Source organism: Guyanagaster necrorhizus, assembly GCF_019112545.1.
Source record: "Guyanagaster necrorhizus MCA 3950 unplaced genomic scaffold BT62scaffold_9, whole genome shotgun sequence".
NCBI lineage: Eukaryota > Fungi > Basidiomycota > Agaricomycetes > Agaricales > Physalacriaceae > Guyanagaster > Guyanagaster necrorhizus.
In genome coordinates, this window is record NW_025064888.1 from 1,189,851 (window position 1) to 1,206,301 (window position 16,451).

General features: G+C 50.4%; 6 protein-coding genes across 6 annotated transcripts; 3 read left to right on the plus strand and 3 right to left on the minus strand.

The window, feature by feature from the left end:
• Positions 1-63: 63 nt before the first annotated feature.
• Positions 64-300, plus strand: BT62DRAFT_891615 (uncharacterized protein; the record flags this gene model as incomplete). The annotated part of the gene is made up of 1 exon (XM_043183078.1): positions 64-300. One exon carries the CDS (start codon positions 64-66, stop codon positions 298-300), a length of 237 nt encoding a protein of 78 aa, XP_043041300.1.
• An 886-nt stretch (positions 301-1,186) lies between these two features.
• On the plus strand, positions 1,187-2,096 carry BT62DRAFT_930840 (uncharacterized protein). Its single transcript, XM_043186012.1, has 4 exons — positions 1,187-1,324; positions 1,389-1,463; positions 1,516-1,810; positions 1,864-2,096. The coding sequence occupies exons 1-4, from the start codon at positions 1,194-1,196 to the stop codon at positions 1,930-1,932; spliced, it is 570 nt and encodes a 189-aa protein (XP_043041301.1). The 5' UTR covers positions 1,187-1,193; the 3' UTR covers positions 1,933-2,096.
• On the minus strand, positions 2,019-4,100 carry BT62DRAFT_930842 (uncharacterized protein). Its single transcript, XM_043186013.1, has 7 exons — positions 3,943-4,100; positions 3,692-3,885; positions 3,535-3,621; positions 2,985-3,472; positions 2,711-2,925; positions 2,373-2,635; positions 2,019-2,310 (listed from the first exon to the last, which is right to left on the minus strand). Exons 1-7 carry the CDS (start codon positions 4,061-4,063, stop codon positions 2,062-2,064), a joined length of 1,617 nt encoding a protein of 538 aa, XP_043041302.1. The 5' UTR covers positions 4,064-4,100; the 3' UTR covers positions 2,019-2,061.
• A 1,845-nt stretch (positions 4,101-5,945) lies between these two features.
• Positions 5,946-9,783, minus strand: BT62DRAFT_930844 (PLC-like phosphodiesterase). Its single transcript, XM_043186014.1, has 9 exons — positions 9,261-9,783; positions 8,646-9,031; positions 8,428-8,598; positions 8,036-8,378; positions 7,697-7,983; positions 7,509-7,644; positions 6,942-7,457; positions 6,427-6,888; positions 5,946-6,347 (listed from the first exon to the last, which is right to left on the minus strand). Exons 1-9 carry the CDS (start codon positions 9,700-9,702, stop codon positions 6,256-6,258), a joined length of 2,835 nt encoding a protein of 944 aa, XP_043041303.1. The 5' UTR covers positions 9,703-9,783; the 3' UTR covers positions 5,946-6,255.
• Positions 9,784-11,536: 1,753 nt separating this feature from the next.
• Positions 11,537-12,547, plus strand: BT62DRAFT_891542 (uncharacterized protein; the record flags this gene model as incomplete). The annotated part of the gene is made up of 6 exons (XM_043183075.1): positions 11,537-11,696; positions 11,758-11,848; positions 11,922-11,983; positions 12,036-12,194; positions 12,269-12,330; positions 12,392-12,547. Coding segments are annotated over 6 exons (690 nt in total), but the record flags the coding sequence as incomplete, so codon positions are not given.
• A 1,372-nt stretch (positions 12,548-13,919) lies between these two features.
• On the minus strand, positions 13,920-15,962 carry BT62DRAFT_793976 (heterotrimeric G-protein alpha subunit, GPA3-like protein). The gene is made up of 8 exons (XM_043182312.1): positions 15,655-15,962; positions 15,416-15,600; positions 15,193-15,353; positions 15,010-15,132; positions 14,791-14,926; positions 14,488-14,726; positions 14,248-14,421; positions 13,920-14,169 (listed from the first exon to the last, which is right to left on the minus strand). The coding sequence occupies exons 1-7, from the start codon at positions 15,770-15,772 to the stop codon at positions 14,322-14,324; spliced, it is 1,062 nt and encodes a 353-aa protein (XP_043041305.1). The 5' UTR covers positions 15,773-15,962; the 3' UTR covers positions 13,920-14,169; positions 14,248-14,321.
• Positions 15,963-16,451: the final 489 nt, after the last annotated feature.

A 16,451-nucleotide genomic window follows, 5' to 3' on the forward strand; every position in this document is an offset into this window, starting at 1 on the left:
CGACAGGCCTAAACGGGAACCCCTTCAACCCGGTGACGCTTTTTTTCCAAAAAAAAAACGACAATGGCACGCCGTTCAGCACCACCCAATTCAGGCCCTGCCTACATCCCAAAAATGCAGTACGTCCAAAGACGTGCGGTTCATGACCCTGACGAATCAGCGTTTGCCCGTTTCCTGCGCGAGGAGATCTACGCGCCCGAGAAGATGCCGGGAAATATCAGTATCGTCGTTGGGGTGTCGACGTTCATTGGAGGAATATTGGCTGTTAGAACGTGGGGGGAGTATATGGTACCAGCGTAGGCGATATTGCTCACGGTGTGTTGCCCTTTTTCGTCTGGGCGAAAATGTGTTGTCTGACTTTGTTTGTAGAGGTGTTTGGAGCTACGAAAGAGTACAGAAGCACCACAGTCCTCAGTTACAGGATACTTATAATATATGTACCATGGGAACACCAATTATTACGCACCTCCATTCTCTATTGCAAGATATGCTTGATGCCTGATGAGAAATTATGCTTCAAGTTATTCTGCCTAAAAGGTGTGTATCCATCGATTCAAAGTGATGCAAAGTCACTGACAAAACATCTCTCATTAGGCGAATGCCCTGGCGCTGTGGGGCCGTTAGCTTCTCATACTTCTCTCCGGGGACTCCACTGGCCCACAAAAGCGTGGGGGTTGCTATCGGCAACTTGCTCACTGGCTCTGTGTGAATGGTATCAGGCATGTGGCCTGTAGACCGGGACGTAGCTCCGTAGCTGCAGTTGTGACCCGACGAGGCTTAGATTCATGGCCAGCGATCCTGCAATCTGGCAAACAACTGACTGGACATAAAGTCTCCTGGTGCCAGGTGACTGTACCGGCTAACTATGCGGTAATCAGAAACGGCGTTAGGCAATGGGCCATGGTTGTTGCGGTATACGTACAACATTCGGATATCTCATTATTGCTGAAATTCTATATCTTCTTTGCACCTGTGAAATGCTATCCGTTGCAAGCCTTTTGACGTATACACGTCAACTGTATGGCATGGGCTGAGCACCGGGACCCGCCGGATAAGGCTACGGAGCAAAGGCGGCCCAATTTAGGCCATTTCCGGGCCAAAAACGGGCCCAAACTAGCTAACACACCTAACACAAATTGCAAAAACAAAAAAAGTCGTTCAGCTGGGCCCATGACCTGGATCTGTCCCCCTACATGGCGTTCGTTGCCTGTCAGCGGATTTTCTGCTGTATTTCCAGCAGTATTTCCAGCAAAAGCGATGTTCATTCGGATGCTGGCGTCATTGATGAGACCTCCAGACTCATTCCCGCTACCGAAGAACCTTCGTGCGCCGCCCCCATATTTAATTTCGTGTATTATAGGGCTCACTTGCTTCTTTTTCATTCAAAGTAGGCCAACAGTAATGAACGTGGATTATGGAAGGTTAAAAGGAAAACTGGGAACAATTGTTCGAGCGAAGGAAGGGTGCGTCGCTGTGTCTTCCTCGCCTCGTTGGAGCTAACGTGCCACACAACAGACGGATGGTGAACGTCAATGCCCACGGTCCCTTCAATCTGCAGAACCATCCCTCTACTTCGTATCTCCCGGAAACACCCAGCAGCCTGGACGAGCCAGTCGACAGGAACAGCTTATCGCAAGCCTACCCAGAGCAACACATACCTGACATCGACAGCTTCATGCGCCCGGGAATATACAGGCACCCCAGTTCTGACTCTCGCCGCTCCAACGGGCCTGCTGATTACCCATCCAACCCTATTTTCTCTGCACGCATTGTCAGCGTTAACGGAATCGAACGAACAGATGTGCCTCAGGTTGGGTGATTTCATTTCGGAACCGGATGTAGGACTGACTGGGCGATTTTTAGGATCCTGATGCAGTCCCTGACATACCAAAGCTGGACGTCGGGTCTCTGTCGAGGAGTTGGGGTGACTGAGGACGGAAGGCCTTGCTCCTGCCCCTTCCTTTAATAGAGCACCCTCGTCGATGATCATCTATGTATGGCACCAAATGCTTTTTAGTTCAGCAAAAACGATTTTTTCTTTTGCTAGCTTTTGGGTGTATTTTACTTTTCGAACAATTTGATACCTCTCACCAGACCGACACCTGCTCCCGTCTTGTCCGCATACACCCACGCTCGCTCTTGCTCGTTGACGCCAAGGGCATCGAGCAGCCTCTTCGCCGTATCAGGAATGAATGGCTGTAGGCAGATTCCAGCAACGCGCAATGCTTCAACAGAGGCATCGAACGATGCCAGTGTAAGAGCCGGAGAATCTCCATTCCATGGTTCGACGTCGGTCAGTATCTTATTCGCCTGTGCCGAACGTCAGTGGTGGGGGGAGGGACGAAGAAACTGTGAGCAAAGAGCACACTGACCAATCTGACCACCTCCATTATCCTCTTCAAAGCATCCGAGACCTCGAGCGATTCTAAATCCTTCGCCACCTCGCCGGGGAGAACCTTCAATGCTTCGCACAGAGGCTCGTATCGGCCATCTTGGGCAGGTTCTAGAACTCCCCCCTTTTCCCTAGCGCCGTCGATAATCCCCCGTATCTTCGAAGAAGTCACGCGAAGCAGAAAATTGCCCAGGATATTCCGGAGCTCGGTCGTCTCCTTCTTCACTTGGGCGTCGGACCAATCTAGTCGGTCGGTGAACAGTAACAGTGAGCTCAAAGGAACCGCGCGTCAAAACCAAGGCAAGCAACCCAACCCACCAACATCATCTCGGAAGTTGCCTCCCGCAATCGCCATGTAGTATCGGACAGGGTCGACACCGTACGTGCCCATAACATCAAACGGGTCCGTGGTGTTTCCCAAAGACTTGGACATCTTCTTCTGAGATGACGTCCAGTGCGCGTGGGCAAGGAGTCGACGCTGTAGCGGGAGCTTGAGCGCCAACAGAATAGCTGGCAGATATATCGCGTGGAACCTATTAGCAAGCAAGTTAGTTAGTTAGTTCACAGAGAGTTTGCCCCTCTTTAGCCGCACCTGACAATATCCTTCCCAATTATCTGAAGATCAACAGGCCAGCCATTGGAGAGGCCAGAATTTTCGGCATCTCTCCAAGGGTATCCGATAGCAGTCAAATAAGAAATCACCGCGTCTATCCAGACATATATCGTGTGCTCTGGGTCACCGGGGACCGCGATCCCCCACGAGAGCCGCGCGCGTGGCCTCGAGATGGAGATGTCCTGGAGCGGCTCCGTCAGAATCGCGAGGGTATCCGCGAGATGCTGCTGCGGGAAGATGGCCGTCGGGTGCGCCGCGTAATGGTCCAGCAGCGCCCCGCGAAAAGCCGACAGATGGAACATGTAGTTCGTCTCCGTGGTGTACTCGACGGGGGAGGACGTCTCGGTGGCTATGGCCTGTCCTGCGATGTGCGACACGGCACCGTCCGGGTAGAAACACTCGTCGGTGATGGAGTACCAGCCCGAATACGTCCCTTTGTAGATCAGCCCTTGGGCGTCTAGTTCGCGCTGCAGAGCACGGCGTTAGCAGTAGGGCTTGGGTGAGAAAAAAGAACGCCCCCCCTGCGTACCCAGATATGCCGTACTGCTTCCTCATGCGCGTCCTCGCTCGTCCGAATGAATCGAGTATACGAAATGTTCGCGGTTCGGGATAATCGCTATCAATGACCAAGCGTATAAGCGGGAAGGGGGGCATGGTAGTAAGCACATAAAGTATAAGGAACACACACGGAAATGGGTACTGAGGTGGTCGCAAAACTCCTTGGGGGGAAGGCCTTTGGCCTGAGCGGCTTTCTGGATCTTCAGGCCATGCTCGTCTGTTCCGGTGGTAAACAGCGCTGCTCGAGAGGGATCTTTGAGGGAATAATAGCGGTAGTAGATGTCTGCTATCAAGAGGGAATACAAGTGGCCTATATGAGGAACTTGCAAATAGCATCAGCTTATGCCTTGGATGGTTTCGAGATAACTTTTTTTTTTACCTGCATTGGGGTAAAAGATGGGGGTAGTAATGTAGAAGGGTTTAGCCGTAGACACGTGGCGACATCCCAAAGATTGCGTATTCAAGAGGCGAAGAGGATGTAAAGGCAGTCGGCGAAACATGTAACGTCTACTAGTGATGGTTGACCAAAAAAAAAAACAAAATTTGCCACGCGATAACACCGGCCCTCAATGATATCCTTATTGGGGCATCACCGCTTCCGTCGGTATTTGCATACAGGCGGGGATGCTCTTTGTCCCAGGCAGGTTACATACGACGAGACTGAGGATACAACACCAATGTTACTGCCAGCTACCAACAATCTTAGACATTGTGCAATTCTCCGATAGAAGAACTTCACAAGAAGAGCACCCACGCTGCCGCCGCCCTTCAAAGAAACAGTGATATGAGAAGAAACTTCCCTTGGGGCCAGGCTCCTTCGCCTAAAACCTTTTCCGATCATGCTTCAAGGCCACCCACACCCCTGATTGTAGGGGAAGTTCTGGGATATTAACATTTCAGAATGGGGGCACAGTGAGTGATATGAGGGTAGGGAAAACTCGGAAGCGAAAGACTGGCACTTCATGGTGGGTCGCCACGATCACCCCACCATTGCAGGTGAAAAGTGGACTGACATCGGTTAGCGCAAAAAGGATAGAGTAAGGGAGGATCGTCTTCCGAGGAAGGAAAACGAGGGAGGGCGCCTCGCCTCGCTCGGAGGATGGTCGTGTTCTGTGATGGGATGGAGGGTGAATAACACGAGGCTCGTGAGGACGAATCCGTATCCGTATTACAGAAATCGAAGGTGTTCTTCTTCCATGACAGCGTGGTCATCCAACGAGGCAGGGCTTTGATCCTATCGTGCCCCGTGGCCAGCCCTTTTGCAGAGACTTCCGAAACCGAAACTGAAACCTTGACGCGACTGGTTTCGGCATGACAGCCAGATGTTCTTCCCTGTTTAGTCGTCCAGAATACTATTAAGCGGCGATCATTCATTTGCACAGCAGAGTGATACATACATACATACTTATTACTCGGATGGAAAGCCTGTGGGGTGCTATTACTAGCCGTCAATGCAACTTCTAATGACAGACATATCGCGAAATACCCATCAGAGCTGCCAAAAATAAATTCCCAGCGTCGCGTTGGTTCCAATCCCATCCGACGAAGAATCTTAGGTGAAACCTGGGCAGTGTGGTAATGTATTAGAAGAGAATTTACTGTTATCAATCAACGCCAACGCGGTACCGATATGAATTGCACAACGTCCATCTGTACGAAGAAGAACGTCTGGGAATGGGGGCAGGGAGAGAAGGATCAATAAGCGAGCGAGCGGCGAAAGGTTCCCAAGGAGCGCCGTGTGTTGTTATGGCAGTAGTAGACACTGAATGATCGGTGAGGATGGGAAGGAGGGGGGGGCAGAATTTCCGCGAGGGTGAATAATCGGCAGTGTAGATTTCCCCGGTACTACTACTATCAGGGCACTTCGAGAGGCAACTCCTATAATCCCGGATTCATCATGTAAAATACAAAGTGACAAAGCATAACACAAGATGACTGGCAATATTCTATGAGAGACCCGAAGATCTGATGGATACTCAAGAGATCCAGTGGTTCAGCCCACTAAAATCGCTTAGTCCTCGGAGTAAGTAAGGAACAGAGTCCCTGACAAACTTACAAGACAAGTGTTCAGTCCCCTCGTTGAAGAAATATTCTCATAAAGAATTGAACGGATATTGTCTGAACTTCTGTAGGGCCTTCCTTCTACTAGCGGGCCCCTTGAAGTTAAGGCCTCACGGCAATTCCCGGCTCAGCCGCTTCGTCCAAAAGAGGCGCCCCGCCCCGCCCGCCTCCTTCCATACCCAAGCACATGCTGACACTGCAAAAACTCGCCCTCGCGAAACTCCTGACTCCTTGGTCTCGAATATACTTACGTTGTCCAGTTAACTAACTCTTCGAGCCCTGATATTCCACATCGCCAAGTGCCATTGTTGTAAATTATCTGGTGTTCTTCGTTGCTGGACATATTCCTACTCGTATTTTCTCTCTTTACACGTGAATCTCTACCAAAACCATACATCACCCTAAGCTTACTGTGCGTCCATCGTCGTCAGAGCCCATCTACATACAAAGGTTCAGAAGGTCAACTCGACACCACTGTTACCATACTTATGATATAAGAAAGAATACATATTATTACTGCTACATGAGGGGTTTATTTATTACACAATCAATGTCGTAATTAGCGGATCCGGCAGGTATAGTTTAACGATGGAAATGAAACGCGACAAACCGACAAGGAGCGTGGCGTGGGCTAAGCAACGTCCAACACGCCGATACGAACGAACAGCGTCGAGAAAAGATACTGCGACATCTGCGCGTCATGCAAAGGAAGATGACGGTAACCTGTAAAAAATCGAATAATCAGCAACCGTTTCCCCAGCACAGCACAGCACAGCAGAAAAAAAAGCCAAAAGCGACCAACCCAACTGCAACGATCCCAGCGACGCACAAAAGACCGCCAACGGTTCTCCGTCCTCCTGCCCACCCTGCTTAACAGCAAAGCGGACAAAAACGAGCTCCTTCATATCCCCAACGCATTCAAATGGTATACTCAGCCTCTCCTCCCATACGGGGTTGAACCCGTTATTCTTCACCATATTGGTGCGAGGAGGCCTGCGTTGTTCCAGAGTAGGCATAGTCCAATCTGGGACATGCACCGACACTTCCACATACGGATCCACCGATCCCTTCTCTATAACCTCCCGCCCAGTCGCGTCCTTCGGCCGTGGCAGCTGCTGCGCCGAGATGATAGTCACCTCAAGACGATGCTTCGTGCGCTTCATAAGCACATCCTTGTTTTGGGCCCGCAGGGCCATGGGCTTGAGAATGTATCCCGAGCGACCATTCCGCTGAAACATCGCCTGGTTGATCATGTACCCCAAATCTGATCTGAACGTCAGCTTGAGGACTTGGGGATAACACAAATCCTGGTCTTACCGAAGGTCTGCCAGTTGAGGGCCACCAGCTGCACGCCCGCATACCAGCATCTGTGCGGTTCATAGTTGGTGGAGTTGACCCTCATCCCCTTGGGATATATCCTGACCAGATGATCGCGCGTATGCTTGATGAGATCCATTACCGTACTGCTTTCCTTCAGATACTTATTCACCGTGCTCTCCGACAATGAGAATATATGCTCAGGCGCATACTCCTCCTTCTTATTCAGGCCTCGACATTTGACGCCGACTGTGTAAACCAGGAGGTCAAGCAGCTTTTGCGACATTTTGACCTTGAGCATCGCCTCAAAGGGGGTTGTTATCATCACGGGTGAGGAAGAAGGGAAAAAGGCCGTAGGACTCGGCGGTAATGTGACGGTTGAGGTGCCCGAGGGCGACCTGGAGTGCGACACAGGTCGGCCCGTTCTTGGTGATCTAGCTGCTTTAGAACTGGACATCCTTATGCTGCGAACTCGCTCCATAAAGGTCGGCTTTGGTTGGAATTCTTGACTGTACTCTGGTACAATATCAGCGCAGTGTTATGATGTCAAAGTAGAAGCAAGCTCACCCATCATTATGGCGTCGGACTGCCGCCGCTTTGGATTTCGCCAGTCATCCTCCGAGTCGTCGGTGGATGATGCCGAGGTATCTATAAAAAGACCACCATCTGCGGCTTCATTACTGGAAATATTGAGGTTCTTGGTCTATGGCGCCGCCATTGGTCGTCAAGATGTAGAAGATACACAAGAAGCTTACCTTCAACAAGATTTTCCCTTTCAGCTCCTCAGGACTAGGAAGCACTCTGATCGGCTTGTCCGGTCGCTTCTGGACGAGGGCATCCCCAAACACATCCAGCATGATATCAGCGATCATGTCTTGCTGCTCAAGCCTGCAATGGACCTCGGCGGAGATTATGATAGGGTACGGAGAAGCAACGAAGCCGTACTTCATGATGGCCTCGCAGACCTCACGCAAAGATACTTTGGTCGTGAGCGTCTTGCCGTGGTAGACCACGGGGCCATCATCGCCGTCATATACATCCACTACGGAAGAACCATGTAAGAATATGTCACAGGAGATCGTTATAGGATGTACCTTCAACGCTCCGACAACTATGGAGTAATGCACGGATATACCCCTCGATAGTGCTTGTTCCAACGAGCTGGTGGCCAACAAGATACGTGTTGTGCGAAGAAGAAATATAGTATTCCGACAAGGGACGAGTCATGTCATGATGGATCCTCCTGTCATGATCGGGCAAGGCTGGATTGTCGCTAGACATGAGGAAGTTGGTGAAGGCTTTCCGAGACATAATCAGCTTGGGGCAAGGATCTGTTGGTACCTCGGCGGTCTTCTCCTCGCCTAAAGCGGGAGATGTGGGTTCCGTCGTAGCATACTTATCAAAGACGGCTAGAAGCTCTTCCCGGGTATGCGTACACTAAAAACTATTAGTAGAAATTAGATACAAACCACTGATGCTTACGAACGTGTTGCTTCTCCTTCATGAAACTTTCGAATGCTTCGAAATCAAAGGTGCCGCCATTTATCTTACAAAGCTGGTTGTAAAGGCGGTCCAACTCCGGTCGCGCCTTTAGAAGCTTGACAAAAAGCCTCCAATCGTCGAAGTCCAGGTAATTACGATTACTCGTGTCGGCTTGCTAGGTCGAGTCAATAGAAGGAGTGTGCAAAAACACGGAAAGAGTACCTTGAAGAGTCTATAAAGGTCGTCTTGGCCACTGTTGATCTGCAACCTCTTGCAGAGCTTTTCCACCTCTTCGAACTCCAACTTCTGATCGTGCTCCTCGTCAGCACCTTTCCAGTAATGCTTGTCCCACATGGCCTGCCGCATCTCAACGTAGCCAAGGCCGTTCATCAACTTTTGACGTACAGCATGTAAGCTACGCAGGGTGTAATTCCACATGTCAAAGACATCCTTGGTAGGCACGACGACGTGGAGGGTCTTGTAGTCACCATCGAGAATATAGATGATAGTAAGCCACCGCTCTTCACATTGAGGCGCGAGCTGAAATTGCTGGCGGTAATATCGAGCATCGGAACCGGACCGAATTTCCTTGATAGCTTCAATAGGAACTATCAAAGGATTAGATTGTGGAGTGAGAAGTCACTCCAGAGAGCCGGAGCGCTTAAGTGGAGTTGGAAAAACAGCGAGAACTTTAGGATGCGTTCTGACACTATACCACGTATTTCGTCGCAGAAAAAAGCGCTAGGAAACGCGTCGCAAAATCTCGCAGTTTTGGCACAAATTCAACTGCGGAATACCGGCTCTCCAGAGCAAACAGAAGAAGAGACGAGGACGTACTATATCGATGCACCTTTCCTTCCCAGACTATACGCCCCTGGTCGGGATCCAAACGAAAAACGACCTGTCTGCGCTTCTTGCTGGACACCTTTACCATTGGAGTTCCCTTCTGCAACACCAATGGCACAGTCACTTCCAAATGTGGCGTGACTGCGTCCCGCTCGTGCTTGGTATCCGCTGTCTCGTCGGCGGTATGAGCATGCATCAAACTAGGTTTCTTAATATCGAATTCGCCATGCTGCGCGCTCGGGGAGGTAGAAGGCGACCGTGTCCATACCATGTTGTTGAATTTTCGACGTATCGAGGCGCCCAGTTTGTTGGAACGCTTGCTTGGAAACTTGGCAGGCTCGGCGGTGAGTCCATCGACTGGCTGCCCATTGGAATTGAGAACATTCGCCGCCCGTCGCAGAATATGATTCTGTTGAGGCAGGCAGTCCGTCATGGCGGGCTAGGCTACGAGAGAGGCATGGGCGCTCCCGTACAAAGCAAGGAGTCAAATTATAAAGTGTTAAACCAGCGCCTGGATTCCTGTCACGGATTGAGTCACATCAAGTCACGATTGTGATCGCAGGGTCGCCCTTTTCGGAACTGACTGGGTTAAAAATAGTTTCCGCCGCCTTCTCTTCCGCTCCGCATGATATACTTTTAAGTCATGTTTGAGTCAGCTCATGTAACTCAAAGACTTAAGGTTTCGCTATCAGTATCGCAAAGTATCGCGGCTATTGGTTGGTTCTAGTTGCAAATTGCATCTACTTGGAAAAGGCATAGGATCAAACAGAGAATGACTGCTGTGCATGCTCAATTTAGACTGCGACGAACATGACTGGAAATATCTTCGTTTCGTATCTACTTGACTCCAATTTTGGAAGAGGGTGTTCCTCCAATTGCGAGCCGAACGTACCGAGCAAAGCTTTGGTTCCCTTTACCTGGAGTTGATCGATGAGCTATGCAGACAGCGTGCTCCAAGCTAGAACCCTGAATCCAAGTCCTCAAGTTGATGTAACGTTTTGGCTCATAGTGGATCCTGGCATGGCAGTCTCGATTGCACAATCACCGCCCTTGCATCAAAAAGCGGTATCTATGCAAGCCGTGTGCGTTGCCTCCCGGCGAGTGACCCCTTCGTTGACTCATCTCTCTGCCTAGATGCAGTGCAGCACGCGCATTATATAGTCTTTGACATCAGTATCAATGGTGGCCTACCTCAACGGTCAACCTAGAATGCTCGAAACCACAAAAGTCCATGACAGTAAGATCGCAGCGTTCACAAGATTTCGGTTTGTTCATATCTCATCAGTTATTGGCTGATACGAGATGATGGTTTTGAGGAGGGAGGCCCATCAACAACACCATACATCCATATCTCTGTCTCCTGATTGGTGAATTAGACGATCACAAGACTTGACAAAGACTTCTTGGCATCGTTCTTACTGCTGCATACTCTTGCAAGCCTCTTCAGCCCATGCTAAATGTTCACACCCCTCTAAACAAGTTTCTCTAGGGCAATACTATCGCCGCCGATCATGCAAACCCGTACAGCAGACAAGGCTTAACTTGCTCGCCGATCTGTACTTTCGGGTCTAAGCGGCTTTACCGAACAACTGATGCCCCTCCCTCTGACGAACAAGCACAATGGAATCAGCAATCGCCATTATTTCGGATACCGGAGGATCTTTCTTTCCACTGCCATGTATACACGTCTCTGTGTGAACGATCTGACGGAGGCATATATTTAACGGCTGTAACCGGCATTCTGTCCGCTTCTCTTCTTAATCATATTCCCGCCTCTCGAGCTTTTCCCCCTCCCCCCCTCCCTCCTTTCTTTCATGTCAACGCGAGGTTGGTTCATCCAGCTCTACCCTCAACCAGTCTCTACACCTTGCTGATTTGTTCATCCGCAGGGGTAGGGGTGTCTTCTCTGTGAGAACATCTGACAAACCAAAGCGAAGGTCGGTAGGAAACCTATCACTCGAAACGGAAAGCCATCGCTCATCGACAATTTGTCGTCCTATTTGTACTGTACAGATATCAGTTTTCAGTTGTTTCGACGTTAAAGCGTTTGCAACCAAGTACGTTATATGTTCTGAGTGGCGAGTGCGTTCGTTCGTTCGTTCGTCGGTTCATGTCTTCTATATAGCTGGACTGCCCGTCGCTGATGATAAACAGCTCTAGCCAAAATGGAAACGAGCGCTAGTGCTTTCCTCGCTGTCCGATATTCACCCAGTGCGTTCTCTCCATAATCCCCAGTCCTCCTTTACTCGCCTAACCCAAGTGCGTGCGTAGCGGCCGCGGTATGCCTGATGATCTGGGACCATCTCCTCACGCTCGATCAGGAAATAGACGCGATATGGACGTCCCGCAATAAGGGATACCTCCCCAAGCTCATTTACGTTCTGAACCGCTACTTTGCGGAGGGTGTGCTTTTATACACGGCATATGGTGCGCATAGCCCCCCCCCCTTTTTTTTTTTTTCATCTTATGAATCTGGGCTCATGCGGAGCAGTGTGGGGTGTATTTAGCCACAGCTTGACTGATGCAGTGAGTTCCGGGATTCTTTCTCGCCAGTCCGATTTGATTACTCAATCCCGCGCGTAGGAGTGAGGAAAACCGCTTCATGTGAACCTCCTTCCAGCGCACTGACACTGACGTCTCTTCCCTGGCCAGCTGTACACGGGTGCTATGGCTTTTCACCATGTCATCAACAGTGATGGTTGGGTTGCTTCAATGTAAGATATCACTCCCTCGAAATCACTTTGTCATCTCAGCCACCGTCTCCAGTCCTCATCGCAATGCGGGTGTACAAGTCATGGGATAGCCAAAAGAGGGCCGGTTACGTTCTTCTCGTGGCGTTCTCTGTTTGCATCAGTGCTGCATTCGTCCTTGCCGTTATCACCGTCATCGTGTTCTTAAAGACGACGAGTGAGTCAGCTGCCTCCGGTTCGCGTTTCTCTTCTCGTGGTAATGACGCGCGTGTCCTGCGAAAGCGATGCTTTACCTAGGACACCAGCAAGGAAACGTGTGTTTCATGCTTGAAGGCTTACCACGATCTGTACCCGCTCTTCTCTCGACGCTGGTATGAATGAAATCCATTATCCACGTCAAGCACCGTTTTCAGAAACAATATATCATGACAGCTCGCCTTTGACGTGTTAATCGTCTTGATGGTTCTCTACAGGGCGCTCGAGAAACCCAGACGAACCCATATCGAAGCGATCAACTCCTTCCATCGTGATGGTGCTCGTCTTTACTTGGTTGCGTCCCCTCATTCCACATTAATTAATATCCGCTGACCGTCTCTTAGAGCGTATGCCGTACGTTGTTTTTTTAATCTTTGACTTGTCTTGCCAACTTTAAACGATTCCCGATTCCAGTCCTGTGGCTCCTGCTTTTGATTGTGTCCATCATTTCGGCGAATGAGGTAAGAAGACCCAATACACCACCGTGTTATCGTTCGTCTCATTGTTGGTTTCTCACTAGCCCCATATATTTTTTTCAATAATGTGGTGAGAGCAGCAATTGGTTTTTTTCTTTTTTTACGCATATAGGCTAATTCAGATGATGCATAGTGCATCTTGGGCTTTAAACACCAATATAGGGTGTCGCGTGCATCTCCGAGTGGAAGGACTCCAATTCCCCGTGGGAAGCGGGACGCCAGACGTATTCTTACTGTATCGGAACGCTAATGACTCTGAACTGTACTACTAGTGATGGACGCAGGTTTTACGATTTGACTTTTTTATGTAGTACCGATGACCATTACAGCTTGATTTCGAGCGTCGAAACCGAGATCGCCGAGATACTAATCATATACTCGTCTCAAAGTTGTTAAAAACTGGTTTATGACGAAATTATTCACTTGCATAAAAGACACGCCACGGTTATGTACTAGTTGTACGCAAACAGTATATGGCGGTTTGTGGTTGTTCCAACGCTTCATTTATGATCGATGTAAACCTTATCGACACTCACCACCGCGCATGCGCCCTGCGTGTCGGATAGCAGACGAACGAGGCTAAAAAGGAAAGGGCGTCTTAGGAAGCTGTACCTACACAAGGCGGACGATGTCGTCGCAATGTCTGACGACGACGGCGCTAATGTTATTCGCGCAGGCGGTATAAAAGGCGCTCAACGACCCCCCAGCCCCAAACCTTTCTTTCTTCTCGCCCTTCACAATATACTCGGCCAGCTTCTATGGAGGCTTGTTATGCGATATGTCTGGATATCATTCACCGGCACCATTACCGAGGCATACGTCCTATTTATACGACTGGCGGGTGATGATGACGGGCACCTCTGTACAACCATCGAAACTCCGAGCTTGATATTGGCGCCTTCCTAGTAGACAAGAGTGAGGCAGCGCGGATTCTGGCTGGCTTCGTTCCCAGGGACACGTACGCCAGAAAATACATCCACGAAGTTCATAGTATTCACCACTTTTCAACCGCCCACGAGCATAGTCCGCGGCCCTTGATGGCTTCCCTTCCCTTCTTTCATGCTAAGACTCGCCATAATAGCACGGACGCCGCTTTCCCAATCCCGAGCACGCTTCAGACCAAACAGTGAACGAGCGAGCAATTATGGATAATAGTCAATCCAAAGCATCCCCCACCCCCATTCAACAAATAAACCCTCTCCGCGAAAAACGTCCAACTAATAATAAAATAGACCATACACATATATCGTTACAGATCGTGAATACAAAAATAAGTTAGCATATAATATGAGCAATTACGCCTAAGATATATATACTAAACCCCTGCCTGCCCATCAAGAACTTCCACGAAGGGCCCTACTATGACTCGGCTTAGCTTAGCTTGGCTCGGCTCGGTGTCCACATGCGGCATGCTGCGTGACCCTCATCGTCGGCCCGCCATCCACGGGTGGAGCCCGCACAATAAGAATCCAAGAATTCCTGCCATAGAAAAAAAAAAAAAAAACCCATCAGTCAGTCAGCCACGCTCTACCCGACAACAGCTGCTGGAATACACACACATACCCCCCCTCTCGGCGCCGGACAAAACCCCCAAAAGAAAAGAGAATTCAAGAAAACCGTGCTGGCCAGGCTTAGAGGATTCCTGAGTCTTTCAGTGCGTTTTGCAGGATCGTCTCTTTCACCGCGACGAAGACTAGTCGGACGTTGGCGGTGTCGGTCGCCTGCGTCAAGCTGTGAATCAGACGAAGTTATAACACATCCACATGCGTACTAGGAAAAAAAAAAAAAAAAGCGCACTGTGGATAAACACTCAGCCTGGCTCTATTCGCCTTCATGAACCGCCACAGAATATACTTGGCGGCCTTGTTGATGTCCTTCCCGCCAGGAAACTCGGGAAAGTAGCGCTCCAGCGGTATCTTGGGGATCTTCTTCTTGAAGACGTCACTCTTGTTCAGGAAGAGCACGATGGAGGTGCGGAGGAACCACCGCGAGTTGATGACGGACTCGAAGAGCACTAGTGACTCCGCCATGCGGTTCTATTCAGGGGTGGGTGAGGCGGAGGTTGATTGGGGGGGGGGAGATGGAAAAAAAAACGCGCACCTGGCTTTTGTCCTCCAGCAGGACCTGGTCGTACTCGCTGATGGCCGTGCAAAAGATAATGGACGTGACGCTCTCGAAGCAGTGTATCCACTTGCGGCGCTCCGAGCGCTGGCCGCCCACGTCAAACATGTGTATCCTGAGGGGGGAGGATCATCGCTCTATTAGCGAGCGCGACGGGGGGGGAGGGGGACGGCAGCAAGGAGATGGGATGCCACGCACTGCAGTTGGCCCATGGTGAACCTCGTTTCGGTGATGGCGGTCGTCGTTGCCCGCGCACGCAGGATGTCTGTCTCCGTGGGCCTGTATCCCGGCGCGCCGATACGGAGGACCTCTGTGAAGAAGCTGGTGGACATGGTTACGATTACGAGGAAGACGGGGAGGGGAGGGGAGGGGGGGACTCACTAGAAAGCACTGTCCATCAGGTAAAAGTCACTCGAGTGCTCGTCCAGGAGCTGCGGGATCGCTCCGTCTTGGCAGAAGAGGTGTATGGCGTTGGCGACGTCGGGGGAGAGGACGTCGTCTCGTCGTTCTAGCCGACAGTCGAGTATCCTGTCTGCGAGGGCCTGAGTGGGGGCGCGCGCGGGGGGGTGTGAGCACGGTAAATAATCTCATCAGCGTAACGTACCTGATTCGACTCGTTGGCGTATTGAATCCCAATCTTGCGCATCATCAGGGCAATAGCCTGTGCTGAATCAAGAACGTTCTTGTATATCGTCCCACGGTAGGAATCCCGCTCCTCGATGGTAAAGCCCCCCTGGTGGATGATCTTCATCTGCTTGACAATGGTCGATTTTCCTGATTCTCCGGAGCCTGGGGTGGGGTCAACGTCAGTATATTGGATGGATGGATGGTTTCTGCACGCACCCAAGAGCAAAATCTTGCATTCCTTCTTGAATCGTTTGCCGTCATCCTCGAGTTGTTTGTCGATCAAATCGGAACAGGCCTTCTCGTCCTGATTGGGCTGCGAGACGCAGTTGCCCATTCTGGCGGCCAGGCGACGCGTAGATGCTGGGGGGGGAGGGGAGGCGCAGACACTATGGAGGTGGTGGTACAAGTAAGAGAGGTAAATAGGCTGACAAGTGGCTGGTTCATCGCCCCGTCAGTCTGCCGTGCAATATGTTGAAATCCGTGACAATTTTGTGACAGCTGTCAATCGTGTTACAACGCAACCCTGTCGACGTGCTGTTCTAGGCTTTCATCACCACTTCCTTCATTTACGCTTCATTATCGTTTTTTCTTTGCTATACTATATGCGTGCATACGCCATCTTCCAGTTATCTATCATGGCACCTTCCTGGGAACTGATGTTCATTTTACGGGAGTGCAATTGGTGCCACGGCGGTTCTTGTGTTCTTCTCAGGCTCTGGCTATCCCATTTTGCTAGCTGTTCATGTGCTTTTCTACCGGCCATTTAGAATAGCCTTATAACCTGCATTGCGGAACCTTATATCTGAGGGGGCCATCGCGTGTTCTGTTGGAATGACAGCGCTTACTGCGATCTGCGTTGGAATATTTCCAAGTTTGAACGTGAAACGCTTAGAAAAAGAAACACAGATTTGTTGCGAAGCCGCTCAACAGACGGACGACCGACCGACCGACCGACCTCGCTACCAGAGATTCGTCCCCCTCCGTGCTATTGACGACACTGCGGTTCTGCGGAT

What these genes read in the sequence shown, in the direction of transcription:
- BT62DRAFT_930840 (XM_043186012.1), top strand. Translation starts at nt 1,194, where the DNA reads ATGGCGTTCGTTGCCTGTCAGCGGATTTTCTGCTGTATTTCCAGCAGT. An exon ending in CCCGCTACCGAAGAACCTTC is followed by an intron (nt 1,325 to 1,388) that starts GTGCGCCGCCCC and finishes TTTCATTCAAAG; the next exon opens with TAGGCCAACAGTAATGAACG. An exon ending in AACGAACAGATGTGCCTCAG is followed by an intron (nt 1,811 to 1,863) that starts GTTGGGTGATTT and finishes GGCGATTTTTAG; the next exon opens with GATCCTGATGCAGTCCCTGA.
- BT62DRAFT_930842 (XM_043186013.1), bottom strand. Translation starts at nt 4,063, where the DNA reads ATGTTTCGCCGACTGCCTTTACATCCTCTTCGCCTCTTGAATACGCAA. An exon ending in CATCTTTTACCCCAATGCAG is followed by an intron (nt 3,886 to 3,942) that starts GTAAAAAAAAAA and finishes GCTATTTGCAAG; the next exon opens with TTCCTCATATAGGCCACTTG. An exon ending in CAACTTCCGAGATGATGTTG is followed by an intron (nt 2,636 to 2,710) that starts GTGGGTTGGGTT and finishes CCGACCGACTAG; the next exon opens with ATTGGTCCGACGCCCAAGTG.
- BT62DRAFT_930844 (XM_043186014.1), bottom strand. Translation starts at nt 9,702, where the DNA reads ATGACGGACTGCCTGCCTCAACAGAATCATATTCTGCGACGGGCGGCG. An exon ending in TAGTTGTCGGAGCGTTGAAG is followed by an intron (nt 7,984 to 8,035) that starts GTACATCCTATA and finishes GTTCTTCCGTAG; the next exon opens with TGGATGTATATGACGGCGAT. An exon ending in GTCCGACGCCATAATGATGG is followed by an intron (nt 7,458 to 7,508) that starts GTGAGCTTGCTT and finishes ATATTGTACCAG; the next exon opens with AGTACAGTCAAGAATTCCAA.
- BT62DRAFT_793976 (XM_043182312.1), bottom strand. Translation starts at nt 15,772, where the DNA reads ATGGGCAACTGCGTCTCGCAGCCCAATCAGGACGAGAAGGCCTGTTCC. An exon ending in ACGCCAACGAGTCGAATCAG is followed by an intron (nt 15,354 to 15,415) that starts GTACGTTACGCT and finishes GCCCCCACTCAG; the next exon opens with GCCCTCGCAGACAGGATACT. An exon ending in AGGCTGAGTGTTTATCCACA is followed by an intron (nt 14,422 to 14,487) that starts GTGCGCTTTTTT and finishes TCTGATTCACAG; the next exon opens with CTTGACGCAGGCGACCGACA.